We start from the raw sequence: 17,884 nt of genomic DNA on the forward strand, positions 1-17,884 counted from the left end.
CATTATTTAAAAGGAGTTTCTTTTTTCGGCACTTACAAACAATTCTCGGGAACTTTAAATTTAAGAAGGACATGTAATGAATTAAATACATTTTTGTTTACATTTTAATTTTAAAAAATAATAGTATTTCATATTTATAAATAATGAAGTCAGAGCTATTTATAGATATTAATTTTAGAATGTTAAATAATAATAGTTAATTTAATTGATTCCAATTAGCATGTTAGCCCTTATAAAAGCATTTCAAGTCCTCATCAACTATTTAACATCGAAAAGCACTCATGCAGCACCAGCCAAGGGTTAACGCAAGAAACAGCTGTTTTCGACGAGCAAAGTTCAGCGGTTTCGGATTCAGGTTTTGTGATTGCCGAATAATAATTGTTGATTAGATTGTTTACCAAGCCCGTAACGGGCTGATTTCACAATGCTCCTTCGTCCGTGTGGAAGAACGATCTTTACTAGATTTTACAGCAGCATGAAGGTATGGTGTGCCACTCTAGTCGCAACAAAATGGTTCAATCGCTAAATTTAAGGTGAAAGTGCAAGTGAAACAAGGCGTTGTGGTGGGCCGGCAGAAGAAGTTGTCCAATGGATTGGATTACAACAGTTTCCTAGGTGTTCCCTATGCAGAACCACCACTGGGAGAGTTGCGTTTCCGCGTAAGTTTTTAACAACCTTCGGGATGCACATGTAAATAATTTCGTACCTGACATTCCAGAGTCCGCGGCCATTGGAGAGCTTTCAAGAGCAGGAGATGGACTGCAGCAAGGAGGGAAGCATATCTCACCAGCGTGATCCGTTCACTTTGGAGGTGGCCGGCTCCGAGAACTGTCTTTTCCTTAATGTGTATGCACCTAAGGCCAAAAGTCCGGGGACTCCTTTGCCCGTCATGGTCTGGATTCATGGTGGCGGCTACTTCTTTGGCAACGGCAACAGTGACTTGTGAATTTCTCAGACCTACAAATGTTCCAATTTCCATATCTAATCGAACTTACCGCCTTTCAGCCACTTTCCCGGCAAGCTCATGGAGCAGGAGGTCATTGTGGTAACCCTGAATTACCGACTTGGAGCTCTCGGTTTCCTTAGCCTGCCCGAGGAGGGAATACACGGGAACATGGGACTTAAGGATCAACGTCTGGCTCTTGAATGGGTGCAGGAGAACATAGCCAGCTTCAATGGCGATCCAAATAACGTAACCCTCTTTGGCGAGAGTGCGGGCGGTTCTTCAGTGCATCTGCACACACTTGCCCGTCATGCCAACCGACTATTCCACAAGGCTATCATGCAGAGTGGGACTGCCAACATGGAGTGGGTGTTCCAGAACGAGGAACCTACCAAGACCAGACGTCTGGCGGAGCTCCTCGGCGGTGGTGATTTTGGCGGCGACACCAAAGCACTTTTGACCTTTCTGCAGTCAGAGAAGGCAACACCCTCTGCGATTTTGGCTAACACATTAAAGGTCTTGAGCCCCGATGAGCGACGACGTCACCTGCCCTTTGCCTTCAAGCCAGTAGTGGAGGACAGCAGCAGTCCGGATAGCTTTCTTGACCAGAACGTGATGGAGCTGATGCACAAAAAGAACTGCCACAGAGGAATGCCATTGATCATGGGGTACAACTCCGCCGAGGGGCTGGCCATGGTGGTGAAGGCCAAGCAAAAACTGGAGGCCTACGAGAATGATTTGGCCAGGATGGTTCCCCGCAATCTGGTGCTGGATGCACAGGCCCCAGAGGCGCAGGAAGCTGCTTCCGACATCCGAGCCTTTTTCTTCAACGGACACGCGCTGACCATGGAAAACCTGGATAACCTGGTGGATCTGTTCTCCGATTACCACTTCGTAATGGATATGCAGCATGCAGCGGAGATTTACGCTAGTTGCCAAACGCAGTCTCCTCTGTACTTCTATCGCTTGGATTATGTGGGCGGTCGTAATCTGTACAAGAAGATCTTTCAGAACGAGGACCTCCGTGGAGTGGCTCACGCCGATGATATTTGCTATCTGTTCCAGATGGCGGGTGACGAGTCCGAGATGAGGAAGGATGACTTGATGGTCACGGAACGACTTTGTGCAATGTGGGCGAACTTCGCGCGCACTGGAAACCCCTCGCCGATTTGGAAGCCTGTCAAGAAACCGCAGGATGGTGAGCCCTTCCAGCTAGACTGCCTACTTATCGATCGCGAGCTGAAGATGTGCACCAACCCGGATGGTGAAAGGATGGACTTTTGGAGGAGCACGTACAGGAGATATAGGAGCAAGTGCTACGAAGCTCTGAGAGCTAAACTCTAACTCATTGTAACTAAGTTAAACTACATAAATATGGCAATACTTCCTCAATAGACTTTTTCTCTAGGCTTCGAATGTTACAGGTTAATGTTAAAGTTTAATTAATGTTTCATTAGATGTTTAATTTAAAAAGTACAGTGGTTTTAAAAAGAAAACTTTTCTGAAAGTATTTGGTATATTTTGTATTTAAGATAGGTAACAGAACTGTACGGTATATTTATTCGGTACTCATAATGTTGGTATATTTCCACAGACCAGCAGCGGTCACACTACACTAAATGCAATAAACAAATTTCTAATTTATTTTGCAACAAATGCAAACGCCAAGAATCTAGCTGCACTTAGTCGCGTGAGAACAGCAAGGATACACGCGGGACGTGTGGAAGCGGGACAAGTGTGGTGCCAACATGTTGGTCAAGTGCTGCATCGGATTCGGGTCACTCTGGCCACTGGCCATAATGGTGGCCTTTTCCACTGCCTACAAGAACGGTGAGTGGGTAAATCTTATAAAGCGCAGCTCTTAACCAGCTGTTCCATTGCTCAGTGCGTCTCCAGGACAACATGTGCTCGGACAAACTGTTCTACACACTGGCTAAGCCGTTCCGTGGCGACCCGACTGTGCGGCTGGAGTTCGAGGACACATCCGGAGCGATCGTGACGCAGATGTGGAACTTGACACTGCCCCACGGCCATGGGGCCAACAAGATTAAGTACGATTGCCAGTTTCGTGTGGTGACCAGCGAGCTACCGCCGCGCGGCATCTACACCATTATTACGCGGCTCAAGTTCCGGCGCGACCCCGTTTCCAAGGAATGCATCGATTACATTCAGTTCAGCAGCGGCAATCGCTCGCCCAGCGAACGCATTTGCACCGACATCTCCATTGATGGCCCGGCCGGACGTCTGATCTTCGACCAGCGAAACCGCGATGTCAACGTGCACATCTTCATCGATCGATCGCGTCATATACTGGGTGATCCACTGGAGCTGCGCATGGTGCTTACGGCACACTCCGAGTGCCAGTTCAATGGTGACTTCCTTTGCGATCCCAACGACCAGTACTCGTGCATTTCGCGTCACTTTGTGCGGGACAACATCACCAACTGCCTGTATCCGTGCCGCGACGAGGGCACCTGCTTTCACGACGCCATTGTGCCGGAGATCGATACGGCCAATGTGGCTATATCGGCGTTGACATCGCTCATCTTCACCATGGTGGGCGTGGGATTCTGTGTGTGGATCTGCTGGAAGTATTGGAACTGCATAACGGTCCAGCAGCGGGCGCACGAAGCCTCCGCTGCCCGCTTCAATCAGCGTCGAGTCAGAGTGAGTATAGCGTGCTTGAGGCCTGGCCTGAACTCGCAACTAATGCCCAACCATATTTCCAGTCGGAGGTGCCCACCATTGAGCTGCCACCGTCGGTGCACTACGACGATAGCGTCCTGCACGAGCACGATACCCAGCAGCAACAGCAACCCGCCACGCCAAAGGATCTACCGCCCAGTTATGAGTCCCTGTTCCCGGAAAGATAAAGATCCGCGACGGGTGTCGCTCCGCTTTGTGCCAGATCAGCAAGTACTTGGTATCGCACACTTGTTGTATTAGTCCTATTAGGTAATTGTATCTCTATCTGAACCGTTCAGCAATCCATGTAAATATGTTAGGACTGATTTTATGTTTTGAGATTAGCATTAACGATCAAACATCTTTCTCAATGTGTTCACTTTGAACCAAATTTCAGAATACTCTACCCGAGAATTTCTACAGTTTTACTGGTGTATATATTTAAGTTTTATGTTGTTCAACTCTCCGTATTATTTGCGTAATTGTAACTGTTGAAACCGCCTTTTGGCGATGCAAATTGTTTACTCACTTACCGTACTCAATGAAATTATATCAATTATTTACCTAAGCATCAATTATTTATAAGCAAAAGTCACAGTACTAGTCTCTGTATTAGCTAGCGTAAATATTCCAAGGGCCAGCCAGGACTAGGCCGAGCATTCCACATAGTTGTACCTGTTTCTGTACTGCATAGATATGTATATGTTATGTATTTGTACGCATAGAATACCACGCGCTTGTAGATTTCTTTGTTGTGTGCTGGCCGAAAGTGTCAATTGTTCAATTTCGAGTATAAGATGTAGGCACACACGCTCACGAGATATGTACGAACTACAGTATTTACTCCACACATGTAACTGCAATGTAACTGAAAGTTCGGAGTAGTGGTCAGTAGGTCTTAAGCCAATTAACTCATATGTATACACACGCAACTCACTCAAATACGTATATTAACTGATAAATAAACCAATTAGATTTCAGCAAAGCGTGGCGAAAGTGCGGCTGGGAATTACCTCACTCTTCCGCTGAGCATCCCCAGTAGTAGGGCGGGGGTTTCATCACATGGTGACACACATCGTGAATCAGCACGTGCCTTATCCAATAACCTGTCGAACCGGCCATCCGATTCCCTGCACCATCAACTCATCTGCCCAGCAATCGGCGTTTGGTCACGACTAGAGGAACTGCGTCATTCGTGGGCTAATCAATGCTGGTCTGCTTAGTGCTCTGAATTAGATTTGCCATTGTTACCCACCAAAGTACATCATCGATGGATCGTGGTGGATGTGGCACGTGCTGGGGGGTCGCCTGGTCGTTGACTCGTCACAATTGACCAAACTGGTTATTGCCATCGTAGCTGCGAGACAATATGCTGACCAATCTGTGCCCCCGTTCAATGTCGGCCCACAATTGTCCAATTGCCTTGGAGACGCAGTATGCTATTTAATTAGCGAATGTGCGGCCCTCTTGGCAACCGGTAGCTGCTCCACGGATACATCTCTATATATAACGCCCAGGTGCCAATTATAACACGCACACAAAAGAGCCGCTCGATCGATCGATCGATCTATTCATCAAGTTCATGGACGAACTCAAAACACACTGCCGCTCACAGATTGGCCTTAATTCGTGTCAAGCACCCCGATAAGGAGTTTGACCGCTCAACCATCCATCACCCGAATCGCAGAACCCTGGGGGATCCTAGAAATTTCACTCCATCTTCCTCTGACGCCTCCATTTGCTCGGATCGTGAAATTCACACAGCGCATTAGCACCTCGGAATGGGGCGTGTAGGTGTGAGTTCACGCCCAAAAATAACCCTAAGAAAAGAAGTCGCTCTGAGCCACTTTCGCAGTGGCGCTGCCTTCTTAAGCTTTAAAAATAACTAAGGTAACTAAGGATCTGCTAACTGAGGTGTGGCTTATACCTTAACCGATATTGCGGGGTGTTCATTATGGTGAAGAGAGAAGCTTTGTTAGTTTAGGCATGCACATAAGACGTACAAGACATACAGAGGAAATAAGCCACCAACATTGTTTATAATTTATGTACTTTTCTTATCACACTTCCCTTATCTGCGGCACATTGTCACTTATTTAGCACGGCTCACAATGCTATTTTGCATAAACTGCGCAGCAAGAAGATTATTTAGCAATTGCAAGATCGACATTTGGTATCTTTTGCTATACAGTCAAACTTCTATATGATGAAATATATGTTGTTCGTTATTCAATTCAATAGAAACTTTATTTATTACTCATGCTTTCTATCCGCCTGGTAACGAACCCAAAAAGTAATAAAATTATCCAAATAAGCATAGGTTTTGGTTCTTTATAGGGGGTTTGTGAGAAACCATCGTAGCCACAGAGCCCAAATCGAACCGCACTCTAACCATTCATTGGTTTTGCGGTGGCAGCGGTGGCACCTCCGCCTCCCGAACGCATTGTTTGATGTTTTGGCCAGCAATTATATACGGTGCTCTAACCAGTTCCGCCAATCGCTGGAGTAACTACTACACTTTCTCGCCGGCGGAGAGCGCGTGACTCATACGCACGGGGGCCACACAAAGACGCTGGCAGCAATGGAACCACCACAGCCAGAAAGAGCAGCTCCGGCTAAAAGCTGTCGGCAAAGCAAGCGACTCGCTCAGTCCGCGACACACAGTTGAAGCTGAAAGATCGATTCGATTCGACTCGATTCGATACCGGCGGTCAGTCCGCATCCAAGTCAAGTCCAGGCCCGCCTCCGTTCCCAATTGCCCGGTGCAATTCTCAGTGAAGTGAACGATTTATGGAAATTCATTGATTGCAATTCAAGCCGACAAGTGTGTGAACCAAAAGCAAACAACATTCCCAATCACTTGAGTATCAGCGGCATCAGCAGCAGAACCGACACCATGCAAAACAGCCGGATTCAGACAATGTTGCCCACTTTAATAGGTGAGTCTGGGACAGGCCTTCTCTGGATATGGGCACGGATATATGGATATATTTAGTATATATATGTATATGTGCAGCCAATGAACAAGTCTCGCACAAGCATATGCTAATTATGTGAACGTGAACTTCCACAAACTCTAGCTGATTGCAAGTGAATAAAGCGTGAATAAACCATTGCGCAGGGAATGCTTGAATGGGTCTATGAAAGATATTTTTTTTATAGTATCGCCAATCATGCCATAGAAATAGTCGCTCTGAGCTTGCTTAAAATAAAAAACAGGAAATATCACTGATTACTTAATTCATTCTTGGCGTAAGTAGTGACGGTATGCGTGTCATTAAAGCCTCATAAATATTATTAAACGGTCAATTATGATTAATAGGTTGCCCCTCCAAACACAACAGCGACTTGATTAAGCACCTGTTAGCTAGTTTCAGTACAAAGAAATAGTTTCTTAGGAGCAGCTAATGCTTCTACAAATCATAAAATAATTTCCTTTATAGCTATTAAGCTACCGCTATATATTCCTCCCGATACGATTATCACACGCCATTACCATTATACCATTGTGTCCCATGGCGTCTGTTTGAGGAACTTCTGGCGTCAAGACCATATCATCTTGGGCCTCGATCCAGACATCGTAAACCAGTTAACGATGTCTTTACGATCCCGTCATCTGCTAGTCCCGTTAGATAAGATCTGATAGCCGGCGACATGTGATCATCCAAGCGAATCAAAGTAAAAGCCCCCGTTTCGCTGACATTTCACTTAAGTGGGATGAGGGTTGTTGGCTCGCTTTTAAAGGGGGCCTGTGGTATCTCGACCTGCAATTTTCCCGCAACTTATGAAAACCGGTTAAGCCAAAGTCACTGGCCAGCCCCAAATGCTAATGATAAATGACGTTGTTAGGCGGGGCGGTGTACTCCACTCTCAACTAAGCCACCCAACTCGGGCATAATGGCAACCATTCACGGAAATTTCCGAAATTCGATTTCTTAAGCACAAAGCTTTGGGCGTTCAAGGTCCAAGGCGCGTGGAGTTCGTTTATCTGTGGCTCCGATACCAAACAATAGCAGCCATATCCCATATACCATATTCCATATGCCATATTCCACATCCCATGTGCCATGTGCCATGTCCAATGCTCCGTTTGCACAGGTGCCAGCGCAGCAGTGAAGTGGAATTGCTGACGTTGACTCCAGCACGTTTTGCCATTAGTGGCTAATTAGAATTTAATTGCTAATATTTTGTTGTGGCCGCTTGTTTTTCCACTTCCACTTGGTTCGGTTTGTTTGCATGCGTTCCTTTGCTGCCACCTTATCAGCATGAACTCGACACTCTATAAATAAGCGAACCTACCCGCACAAATTATCCACTGTTTACTGGAAACTCTCCCCCCAAGAAAAGCCAGCAACTAAACATTAGCTTTGGCAGTTATTTTTAGCAGCCGTATATCAAGTGCTCTAATCTAGTTTAGTGCGTGCTTAAGTGGAGCAGGGTTGTCCAGGTATGCTCCTAATTACTTGGATACATATTCAGTGTACTCCGAACATGTCTTGCAGTCTTATCAGCGTGGAAAATATTTGTTCTTGACTAGCAGAAAGATTCCACATCTGTTTGCACATGACCATTTGGTCTAGATGAATCCAAGTGCTAGCAGAAATTAGCACAATGCTTCCATTCAGCTATCTTTTTTGCAGACCGGCGATTCCTTATGGCTTTTTCGACCCTTTTAGAGGAGATCCAGTGATTTAAATTCGTTCACCTTTCGCATCTATTAAGCAATTACACTTTGTGGCTAGCCAACAGGGCGTATGCATATAAGTCACATAATCAGTTGAGCCACTTTTTCTCTGGACTAACACTACGAAAATTGCCATCGGATTGACCACCTGTCGCTCATCGCGACTCGTCACAACCCCAACCTAGGTCAACTATTTCGTACGAGCGAAATTTCATCAGCTGCGTGGTGAAATTGATTGCGAAATGATGGGCGGGCGTTGTAAAGATACTTGGTCTAAAATAAAGATGGTGTGCCGTGTGCCCCTTTTGCCCTCCAGGCCGATCCCAAAGAGAACGCACCTTCGATGGTGAAATATGGCCGCCGCCAAAGAAGTGTGCAAACTCGGTCGCCAACTCATCGAATGGTCTTTAAATGTGATAGCAGCTTTACTGGCTTTTATGGTGTTTGTGTTTTGATGGGTGCGTCAAAATATTTTGCAAATCGCAGCCAGGAAGATAATGTCCGAGCATTGTGGACGGGTTAACACCTACCCCACTAGTCGCACTGAATAGAGATGTGCTCCATCCATATCAGGGCTGGAGATATCCCCAAAAGCCGCCTCAGACACCAGGTCGTCATCAGGGGCCTTATCGTCAAGTGGCTTTGGCCGTAAAGCTAGTCGCCCGATTGGCTGAGATTATTTAGCGATCCATTTACGGGGGGAACACCCTGTTGGCACTGGTTATATTTAGATTCCTTATCAGTCGCCGATGAAGATGATCACTCCCACCTGGAGGAAGATCCATTCGTTCGCACGCCCCAGAACGGCGATGATAAGCTATCAGTGAGCTCACCGCTCTGTCTTGATTTCCTGATACCATAATATCGCTAATATCGCTAATACCGCTCCTCCGCTCCGTGCCCCTCCCTTCCAACCCATTCCGATTCGTTTCGATTTGGTGCGGTTTGGTTTGGTTCGGCGTGGCGATTTTGCTTCCTTTCAGTAATCATCGCCAGCTCGTGCTGCGTACACGGCCAGTCCTATCTCTTCAGCCTGGAGAACGTTCTCAACGAGTCCTCCCGCCACCTGCCCTACGACCTAACGAGCCTAAACGGAACCACCGAGGTGGAATTGTTTCCCGATACCATCTCGAACAACACCCGGATTATTGTCTACAAAAACAGTGAGTATCTGAAGGATGCAAAACTAGTTGTGCCAAAACATGAGACAAATTAAGACCAAGATTTTTGTGCTAGCTAAAAATCGCCTAATTCGATTCCATGCAACTCTTTTAATTCCAAAAATAAATAAAGTGATCCTTCGAGTAAAATCGAGTGTATAATTCGAGTAGAATCAGCAGCGTATTTTTAGAGGCTTATCAATATTAAATATAAACTGAAGTGATTTATGTCGATAAGGTTTGCTGCAAAACGTCACTAATTTTACGAATTTGTATGAATAACCATCGTAGTACAATTGATTTCAGTACAGTACTGTGTAAAAGTAACTAAGATCGGTTGGGAAGGCTTCCAACAGCCATAAACACTTGTAACCCCTGTTACACTCGCCCACCGGTAATATCTCAATTTTAGTGGACCCTTGAGGCCGGCAATCAACAACAATTCCCGTCTAATTACTATACCCGCCACTGGGGTTGGCCCCTATCAATGGGCCATTTAAGCCATTAGCGTAGTTCGATGACGCGACAGTATTGCGAATCGAGCAGTTTCGTCATAAAGTTATAGCACAGACCCACAATTCGTGACTGGAAGCACAGCACCAGCAACTGATAACCCGATGTCCGCCAGTAATCTTTGGTGCTGGGATGAACTTCTAGCCATTCTAGGTATTTCTATGTAGTGTCTGGGCCTTAGATTCCAATTAGAGTGGGATTTGCCTATGATTTGGCCGACATACGTGTATGCACCCTGTAGTAGTCACGACCAAAACTAATTAAAACTTAACACTTTTAGCTGTCGTCGAGTCGCCCAACGATCTATCCCAGACTGCGATGGATGTGATCACGATTGTGTGGTACGTGGCCACGTTTCTGGCCCTGGCAGCCTTCTTCATGCTGATGGCCTGCTCGGATCGCAGATGCCGCGACATGAGGCGTCGTCCCGCCGGAGGTCAGTCCACCGAGGGTCTGAGGGCACCACCCACGCCCTCGCCATCGTACAGTGAATTTGCACCCCCCAGCTACGATACGGTGATCAAGATGCAGCACGCGGCCAAGACGAGTGTCTTTGTGATACCGTTCAGCAACAAGGCCGGAGAACTGGGTGCTCCAGCCTCAGCAGTGCCGCCCCCAACTGCCAACCCATTGCCACCGCCAGTCACCTGCGATGTGATCATCGTCAATGAACTGCAAAAGTCCGCTGACTAACCGATAGGCCGATGGTGGATCCCTGGAGAAGACCTGGATCCGGCCTTCCTATTCCGACTCTGTGATATTTGCTGTTTACGGCAATGGGCCAAGTATTAGATGTCGTAAGATCCCCACAAAAAGACTGACAATGAAAGATATCTTTGTGCGCACATGCATTCAAATGCCAGTTAAACTGAAACTAGATGAATAAGTAATTAACTGTAATAAACCATAGCGTTATCGTACATGACTCATCCAAATGGATGTTTGCTGTTCCAAGAACTCGCATTTTAAAATTAATCAGCGGCTTATGCGGGATATTCCAAGTTGGGGGCAAAATATCTGGGCACTTGCTGGGCCGAAAGCTTTCGAGTAAACGGATTCCGAAGACCAAAACCGTGTAGCTTCGGTCGGGTGGTGAAAGCTTTCTGGTGAAACGAATTCAAAACAGAATGCTGATAAGAGTTCTGGGAACTTTTCCGTTGTGGGGTTTTCACTTGATGCGAACGGATTGGGATTGACAAGGCCTGAAACTCAGCGCCGTCGTTCAGTATCAGGTGATCTGGAGTTGAAGTGCCATCCGTGCGTTTATCGAAGAGAAAACACGGTTTGTTTGAACACATCGGTGGGATAAATGGATTAACAGGGGGCAAGTTAAGCAAACAAAAACAGGGCACTTTCCGTTCCCATTGCCATTTAGCAGCTGAGGGTCAGGCGTTCAGTTCATTCATCAATCGATTCCAGTGAATTTCAGTTGCCTTGCAGCCGCCGTTGTTTAGATCGGGCGAAGGTAACATCTGGCCCAAAACAGACCTCTTGTTTCTGGGGCACAGCCAGCACACCGCCTATGCGGCGTATGCGTAATATTTCGATTTTTCAACGTTTTTGTTTACTTGCCACACACATATTTCACACAAATTGTTATTCGAAAATTACACAAACACCGCCGACAAGAACTCAGCGCTGGCGTAGCAAGATGATAGCAGATGTTTGTGCCAAACCAGATCGGATTGCAGTAAAATCACGTTACGCCCCGCTCAATGCGGTTCTTGTTCTTGCTCCGCGCCGATGGTCGTTGATTGCCGCTGGTCGCCCGAGTTGAGCGCTTGATTGTGGGTCCATTGATTGGGCGATCTCCAGTGCACCGCAAGAAACTTCCAGCCCCAACTGCCTTTAAAAGTTCATGTTAAATAGGGTCAACGGTGCTAATAATCAGAGAACAGCGCTCAATATGTCATTGTTATATCTTAAACAGATACTTAATTTGATCCTAAAGAGACCCCTTATTTGTGTACCAAATCAATATTATTAATGCATTTTCCTTTCTATAACATGAGTGCCACAAAACTAATAATCCTCATCTTATTACTTTCTTCCCGTGTAGAAGCAGCGTTTATAGATGTTAAATATTAACCACTGATAAGTGCACACTTACAAAGCAGCCACCATAACAAGCAGCTCGCCTTTTCTCTGCGTGTACTCAAGCGCGTTGCTGATTGAGGCGGATGAAGCCGATCGGAGTTGGCCAATTTTCTAAACTCTCTCACGGTCTTCAATTGAACCGCACTTCCTCGACTTCCTCCCGTCGCCGCCGCTCTTTCTCGATCTTCCGCTCGCTGCGTCTCTTTCTCTTTCTCCGCGGCTAGTTGTGCAAAAACGCACGCTCTTTCTCCCTCTCGCACTGTTGCTCTGCCACTCTGCCACTCTCCCACTCTCCCACTCTCCCACTCTCCGACTCTCCCACTCTCCGTCCGCAAGTAATTTTTCGTTGAAAAGCCTCCGTGGCGTAATTAGCTGGGATCAGTCCAACGCAAACCGCGCCATCGAGTGGAAGTGGATTACTGCTGCCAGAGTGAAGTGCATCGAAGCCAGAGCGAATCAGAGCGAAATTCTACACGTATCACGCATACGCCCGGTAGTACAGTAGTACAGTAGTACAGTCGAATAACCGAATATGTCGCCGAGAAGGAGCTTGCTGTGCTGCCTGCTGGTGAGCAGCATCCTGGTGCTGCACCAGGCCCAGGCCAACATCGAGACAAACGAAGTGGACGACCCCAGTTGGTACAGTAAGTGTGCGATCCGGATCAGGGCGGCCAAAGCGAGCAACCACAACTTAACCCATTCCAAACGCAGTGCTGCAGGGTGTGCGTGTGTATCCCAATGATCGACAGTGCGTGCTGGTCGGAGGACTGTGTGTCCAGGAGGCGGACTGCATCGAGCCCACCTCGAACAAGGGATTGTGTCCCACGAGCGCCGGACTGGGCGTCGAGTGCTGCTACGAACGTGAGTAGATTGCTGGCTCTCTGCTGTGTATACCATCCTGCTTAAAACCTGCAAAAATCAACCCAAAAACCACCCAAAAACTCCCAAATAAATCCGATACCCCATCAGTCCGCTCAAGCCCAACGCCCGCTTCGCAACGCTAAAAATCTAACCACAGTCAAATTGGCATCGTTACTCCCCCAAATATCGCCACTAACCCGCAAACCCGATCCATTCTGTGTGTCCCGTCGCCCTCAAAAACGTCAAACGTCATCCCGTTGCCGTTGCAGTGCCGGTCAGACCAGCGCCCTGTGCGGAACACCTGGGACAGTGCATGGACCGATGCCACCAGAGGCTCCTGCGACCCGGTACCGATTGCCAGAACGGCCAAGTCTGCTGTGTCCTGATTTAGTTATACTCAACCACACCAAACACATACCCGTGCAGAGGAACAGCATCGCCAAATCACTTAGTTTTGCGACAATTCAAATACCCAAAGCTTGTATGCAGGACTTCTAGAATTTTCCAAAAACATTGGTCAAGTCTTTTATTTTCAACATATCTCTTAGTAGGACTTATCAACATATCTACAAATTTGAAAGCAAAGAATAATTTTTATTTGTATATGTACAGTCTTCGCTGTATATTGTTTTCGCTCAATAAAATAGGCATAACATTAAAATGATTTGCAGAATTGAGTGCTAAGCGGATCGAAACTAATTTGGTTGTGTTATTTCTCTGTACACACACACACACCGTACATAAACATGTATTTATTTAACTATATGTATATTAATTATATTGTACGAATAATTTTGTATGACTTCTTAAGAATCCAAAATCTCCCGACAAAGTGAAATATTTGACTGCTTCCAATAAATGCATTGTAAATATTTTCCAACACAAATCTCTACTCACTCGAGCGGTCACGTATCTGAGGATTATGTAAGTACATATGGGCATGGTTAGCTGACAGCCCCCAGTTCTGATCCCATTGTGATCTGGGAGCTCGGTCGTCACGTGCTCCAAGTACAGTTGGATGATCGAAGTGCCCAAGATCGGGATTGGGGATGAAAACAATAGCCTCATCATCGGCAAACTAATTCCAGAGATGATTCCAGATGATGGGCCAGTGTGAATCACAAGATGGCAATTGAAAACAACAGCTTATCGCTCCGCCAACATTCAATGTCAAGTTCAAATCACGAAACATCACTTCGTTCTATGGACCGCCTGCTATGAATTCAGTTTCGAATATTTTCCAAACAGTTCTCAACCGAAATAAACGACCTTGCCACGCATCGCGAAGATATATCATCCACGTCCATGTGCCGCGCATGCCTTGCTTTTCTGTACTCCCCGATATCTGTTTGTATCTTTCGGTTTGCATGACTTCATTGCTAATGTTTGGACGCCTATTCCACTCGGCTATTTATAGTTGGGCGGTCGCCCGCTCGACCGCTCGACGGGGTCACTTAAGTTTAGTTCGATTTGATTTGGCCAGCGCTCTTGAGTTGAATGAATTCGCACGCAGGGCGGCATTGAGGCGCCAACATGTGTCTATACCGATGGGGCGTAGTGGAATGTAAGTTGCAGAAAACGTGAATGAAATAGGAAGGCTTTGGTAGTACGAGGTGTGAAATTCAAAATTATAATCTTAAAGTTCCAGAAACTTCGCTCATATATTCGATAATTGGGCTAGTATTTTGCTTAAGTTTCAGGTAAGTAAGTGTCTTGAATAAAGATGGCCTGCATCTGGAACTGTTTTCCATCTCGGAACCTATCCTGACCTTGCATTGAGTGCATTGCATCACTCTCGCTGCATCGAATTCATTGTCATGGCACTTAACCCGCCAATGCCAGTGACAGTGAAACCATCGGCCTTGTCCGGACACTATTCGCGATCTATATCAGCATATGGAGCGGAACCCAGGCGTGTGCATTCCGGCCGGAGTGTACTATGTGCCGTGTACAATTGAGTAAATCAGCGTATATCAAAGCACCGTACTGCGTCTTAGATTGCATAAGTTGTGCAGTAATTGTGGACAGAAATCGCTGCCGATTGAACCCGAACCCGAACCCGAACTCGAACCCAATCTCAATCCAAACCCCAATCAAAAACCCAATCCAAAACCCAATCCAAAACCCAAGCCCAAACGCAGGCCGATGCGATCCGATCGGTGCCGAGTCGAGTTTGGCGTAATATTTTGTAGGTACTTTGGTTTTTTTCATGAGCCGCTTATCAGGGCGGCTCATCATCACCGGGCGGCACGGCATATAATAAATTATTTATGTGTTTTGTTTTTTGGTTTTTTGATGTTGTGGCTTTTTCCCCGCTTTGCATTTGTTTACGTTTTCGATTTCATTTTTGCGAGCTAATCCCGATTTATTTTCTTCTATTTGTGTCGCATTTGCGACACAGAGAAACTAATAAAACTTTGTGTGCGGCATTTTGTGGAGCATTGGGACTGGGAACTGGGGATTGGGAATGGGGATTGGGGATAAGGCTCAGATACGCTCATATTTCATGTCATAGTTCGCACTCATTTTTCACTTGACATAAAACTGCGTTGGCGTTTGCGTCTCATATCCTGCGGCCAGTGCAACGCAATTTGCATCTCCATGCCACTCCGCCGCACTCCGCCGCACTCCGCTCCTTCGTCCTTTGCCTTTTTATATTTTGCACTTTTTTAATTTTTATTTTCGCATGTGGCTGGTAGTGTGGAGAGTATAAAAGAAAATGATTTTGTGGCATAAATTAACGCCAAGAGGCACACGGAACACTATTAAAAAATACGGATCCGCCACGGCACACACATGCCGAGCTGACTGGTTGGCTGGTTGGTTGGTTGGTTGGCTGGCTGGTTGGTTGGCTGGCTGTATCCTGGATCCTGGGCCTGGCCAAAAGGATGTGGCAAGTCAATGGCTTATGGAAAATCCAGGATATGCACTTCACGGCCGCGTGAACTTCGTGTTGTCAAGGGGCCGGGCGAGCTCCTCATGCAATTAATCCTTTTTCTCCTGGCTCGCAGCTCATCCTTTGCCAGCAAAATGACTTTTTAAGTTAATTTCTTATGCGCTGAGAATCTTTCCTTCATCGCAATAAAATGTATGAGGCGTTCAAAAATAATCCATCATTTAATATAACTGAAATAATGGCCATCCATTTGGATGGAAGCTGCTTTCAGAGCAGCTGTTGGCCATAAATTTCAATTATTTTGTTAGCTCATTTCTTTTGGCAAGTATTTAAACTCGTTTTTGTCCTGGATCAACAGGTTAAGCTCTGCGTTGTTTGCTGCCAAATATTTGGGTTAGGTAAACCCGGTTTTATGGTCCGCACAATGTCAACACGACATCACATTTTCCTTAACCACACACAAACAGTGATTTCGAAAAGTGTAGTCCAAAAATGGAGCATTAATTACCAGAAAATACATTAAAATAGCTTCACAAGCAATCTGATAAGCAATACCACATATCAGTTAAAGAACTCTTACAAGATTATATAACTGTGATTTAATTAACCTCAAACTGGCACCCCTTCCCATATTTATTATTGATATTTGCTTATAGCCAAATAGTTCCAAGTGTGCTTAGTCACGGGACTAGACTTTTAAGTGGCACTTTGTGACAGAACGCCATGGTGGCCTCTCGACCATCTTACGAATTTGAAATTTTGATGCAAATTGATGTGCAAATGGCATAAAATGAAATTACTCAAAATCCTTTGACAAATATGAGGGGTACCCCCCCACCACACCCCCGCACACACCGCACCCTGCCACCTGAACAACAAGTCCCCTTTGTGGATAATACCATTAAAAGCGAGTAAATGAAAGTGAAATTGGAAATGTTTCCATAAGCCAGGGAGGCAAGGATTTTTCCGGAGATGTCGTTCCACCTTTTGATGTACGAGTATGCAAGATATCGTACACAAATGCCATATTCATGCGTACATGGGTAGATGGATGTACTACCCCCTAGAAATTCCCGCACAATTAGCTAGAAATTTTTTTTGGGTTGTGCTGTAGCCACACCGAAGTGCTGGCCCCTGGGGCGGAATCTTCATTTTTTGTAACGGGATTAGCCGCAATTTCTTTAATTAAAATTTCCATCACTCGCGTGGCACGGGCGGATTGGAGTTTCTAAGCTGGCAGGAGGAGAAAGGATTGTAAATTACGCTGTCAGTCAGTCACTCAGTCTGTCAACAACAATTAAAACGGGAAGCAACAGCAACAAATTAAAAATTCATCTTCCGCAGGATTCGCAGGAACTCATCCATGTCTTACATCTTTTCCCATTCGCATCCTATCCCGGGGTTACTTGATGTGGTCCTTTTTTTTAATTTGATTGGCACGGCGTTTCCGGTTTTTCTTTGCTCACCACCTCGCTCCTTGATTAGCTCACTGAATGTGAAAACGGGTTGGCTGATGATTTCTTTTTTTATGTTTTATTTTTTTTATTTTCGGATATTTGCTCTATTTGGTATGATGATTTGGCTTGTGTACCCTTTTTTTGCCTCCTTTCTAATTGAAACCTAATTTTCTGCACTTTTCTCATTATTGGGGAAATAAAAAGGAAAATGCCGCAGGTGGGCGAAGTTTTCCTTTGCCCAAAAGTGATCCCCGTCTTGGCTTTATGGCATATCATATCATGGCTGACTTCTTTTCAAACATCGCCAGCTCCGCACCGAGTTGTGCAACTTTCTGACTTTTGTTGTGTGCAAATAATTTGCAGCTCGTTCGCTGGCGTCATTAACAATGTAGGGGGAAATGGCAGAAAGTTTTATCTAATTAATGAAACTTCAACGCAACGTCAGCAGTCAGCACTCAGCACTCAGCACTCAGCACTCGGAGCAGCGAATGCCTGGAAATCCGCCTTGATGTCGTATTGTTGACAGTGACGCTGCTGCTCGGGATAACTGGGCGGGGCAACGTGGCGTATGATTGCTTTTGTGTAAAC

At 45.9% G+C, this 17,884-nt stretch overlaps 4 protein-coding genes across 5 annotated transcripts; all 4 read left to right on the top strand.

The window, feature by feature from the left end:
• Nucleotides 1-194: 194 nt before the first annotated feature.
• On the top strand, nucleotides 195-2,337 carry LOC6548218 (esterase B1). Its single transcript, XM_001975040.3, has 4 exons — nucleotides 195-481; nucleotides 534-659; nucleotides 719-942; nucleotides 1,006-2,337. Exons 1-4 carry the CDS (start codon nucleotides 425-427, stop codon nucleotides 2,285-2,287), a joined length of 1,689 nt encoding a protein of 562 aa, XP_001975076.1. The 5' UTR covers nucleotides 195-424; the 3' UTR covers nucleotides 2,288-2,337.
• A 146-nt stretch (nucleotides 2,338-2,483) lies between these two features.
• On the top strand, nucleotides 2,484-4,613 carry LOC6548217. The gene is made up of 3 exons (XM_001975039.3): nucleotides 2,484-2,773; nucleotides 2,829-3,610; nucleotides 3,673-4,613. Exons 1-3 carry the CDS (start codon nucleotides 2,692-2,694, stop codon nucleotides 3,814-3,816), a joined length of 1,008 nt encoding a protein of 335 aa, XP_001975075.1. The 5' UTR covers nucleotides 2,484-2,691; the 3' UTR covers nucleotides 3,817-4,613.
• Nucleotides 4,614-6,146: 1,533 nt separating this feature from the next.
• Nucleotides 6,147-10,934, top strand: LOC6548216. Its single transcript, XM_001975038.3, has 3 exons — nucleotides 6,147-6,567; nucleotides 9,296-9,475; nucleotides 10,266-10,934. Exons 1-3 carry the CDS (start codon nucleotides 6,525-6,527, stop codon nucleotides 10,676-10,678), a joined length of 636 nt encoding a protein of 211 aa, XP_001975074.3. The 5' UTR covers nucleotides 6,147-6,524; the 3' UTR covers nucleotides 10,679-10,934.
• Nucleotides 10,935-12,422: 1,488 nt separating this feature from the next.
• Nucleotides 12,423-13,607, top strand: LOC113564321. Of its 2 annotated transcripts, none has more exons than XM_026980920.1 (3): nucleotides 12,423-12,726; nucleotides 12,794-12,943; nucleotides 13,213-13,607. In XM_026980920.1, exons 1-3 carry the CDS (start codon nucleotides 12,615-12,617, stop codon nucleotides 13,332-13,334), a joined length of 384 nt encoding a protein of 127 aa, XP_026836721.1. In that variant the 5' UTR covers nucleotides 12,423-12,614; the 3' UTR covers nucleotides 13,335-13,607. The 2 variants fall into 2 exon arrangements, with proteins under 2 accessions (XP_026836721.1, XP_026836722.1); XM_026980921.1 differs by having other exon boundaries at nucleotides 13,052-13,281.
• Nucleotides 13,608-17,884: the final 4,277 nt, after the last annotated feature.

The sequence above is a fragment of the Drosophila erecta genome, unplaced genomic scaffold (assembly GCF_003286155.1).
Source record: "Drosophila erecta strain 14021-0224.00,06,07 unplaced genomic scaffold, DereRS2 tig00000092-arrow-pilon, whole genome shotgun sequence".
NCBI lineage: Eukaryota > Metazoa > Arthropoda > Insecta > Diptera > Drosophilidae > Drosophila > Drosophila erecta.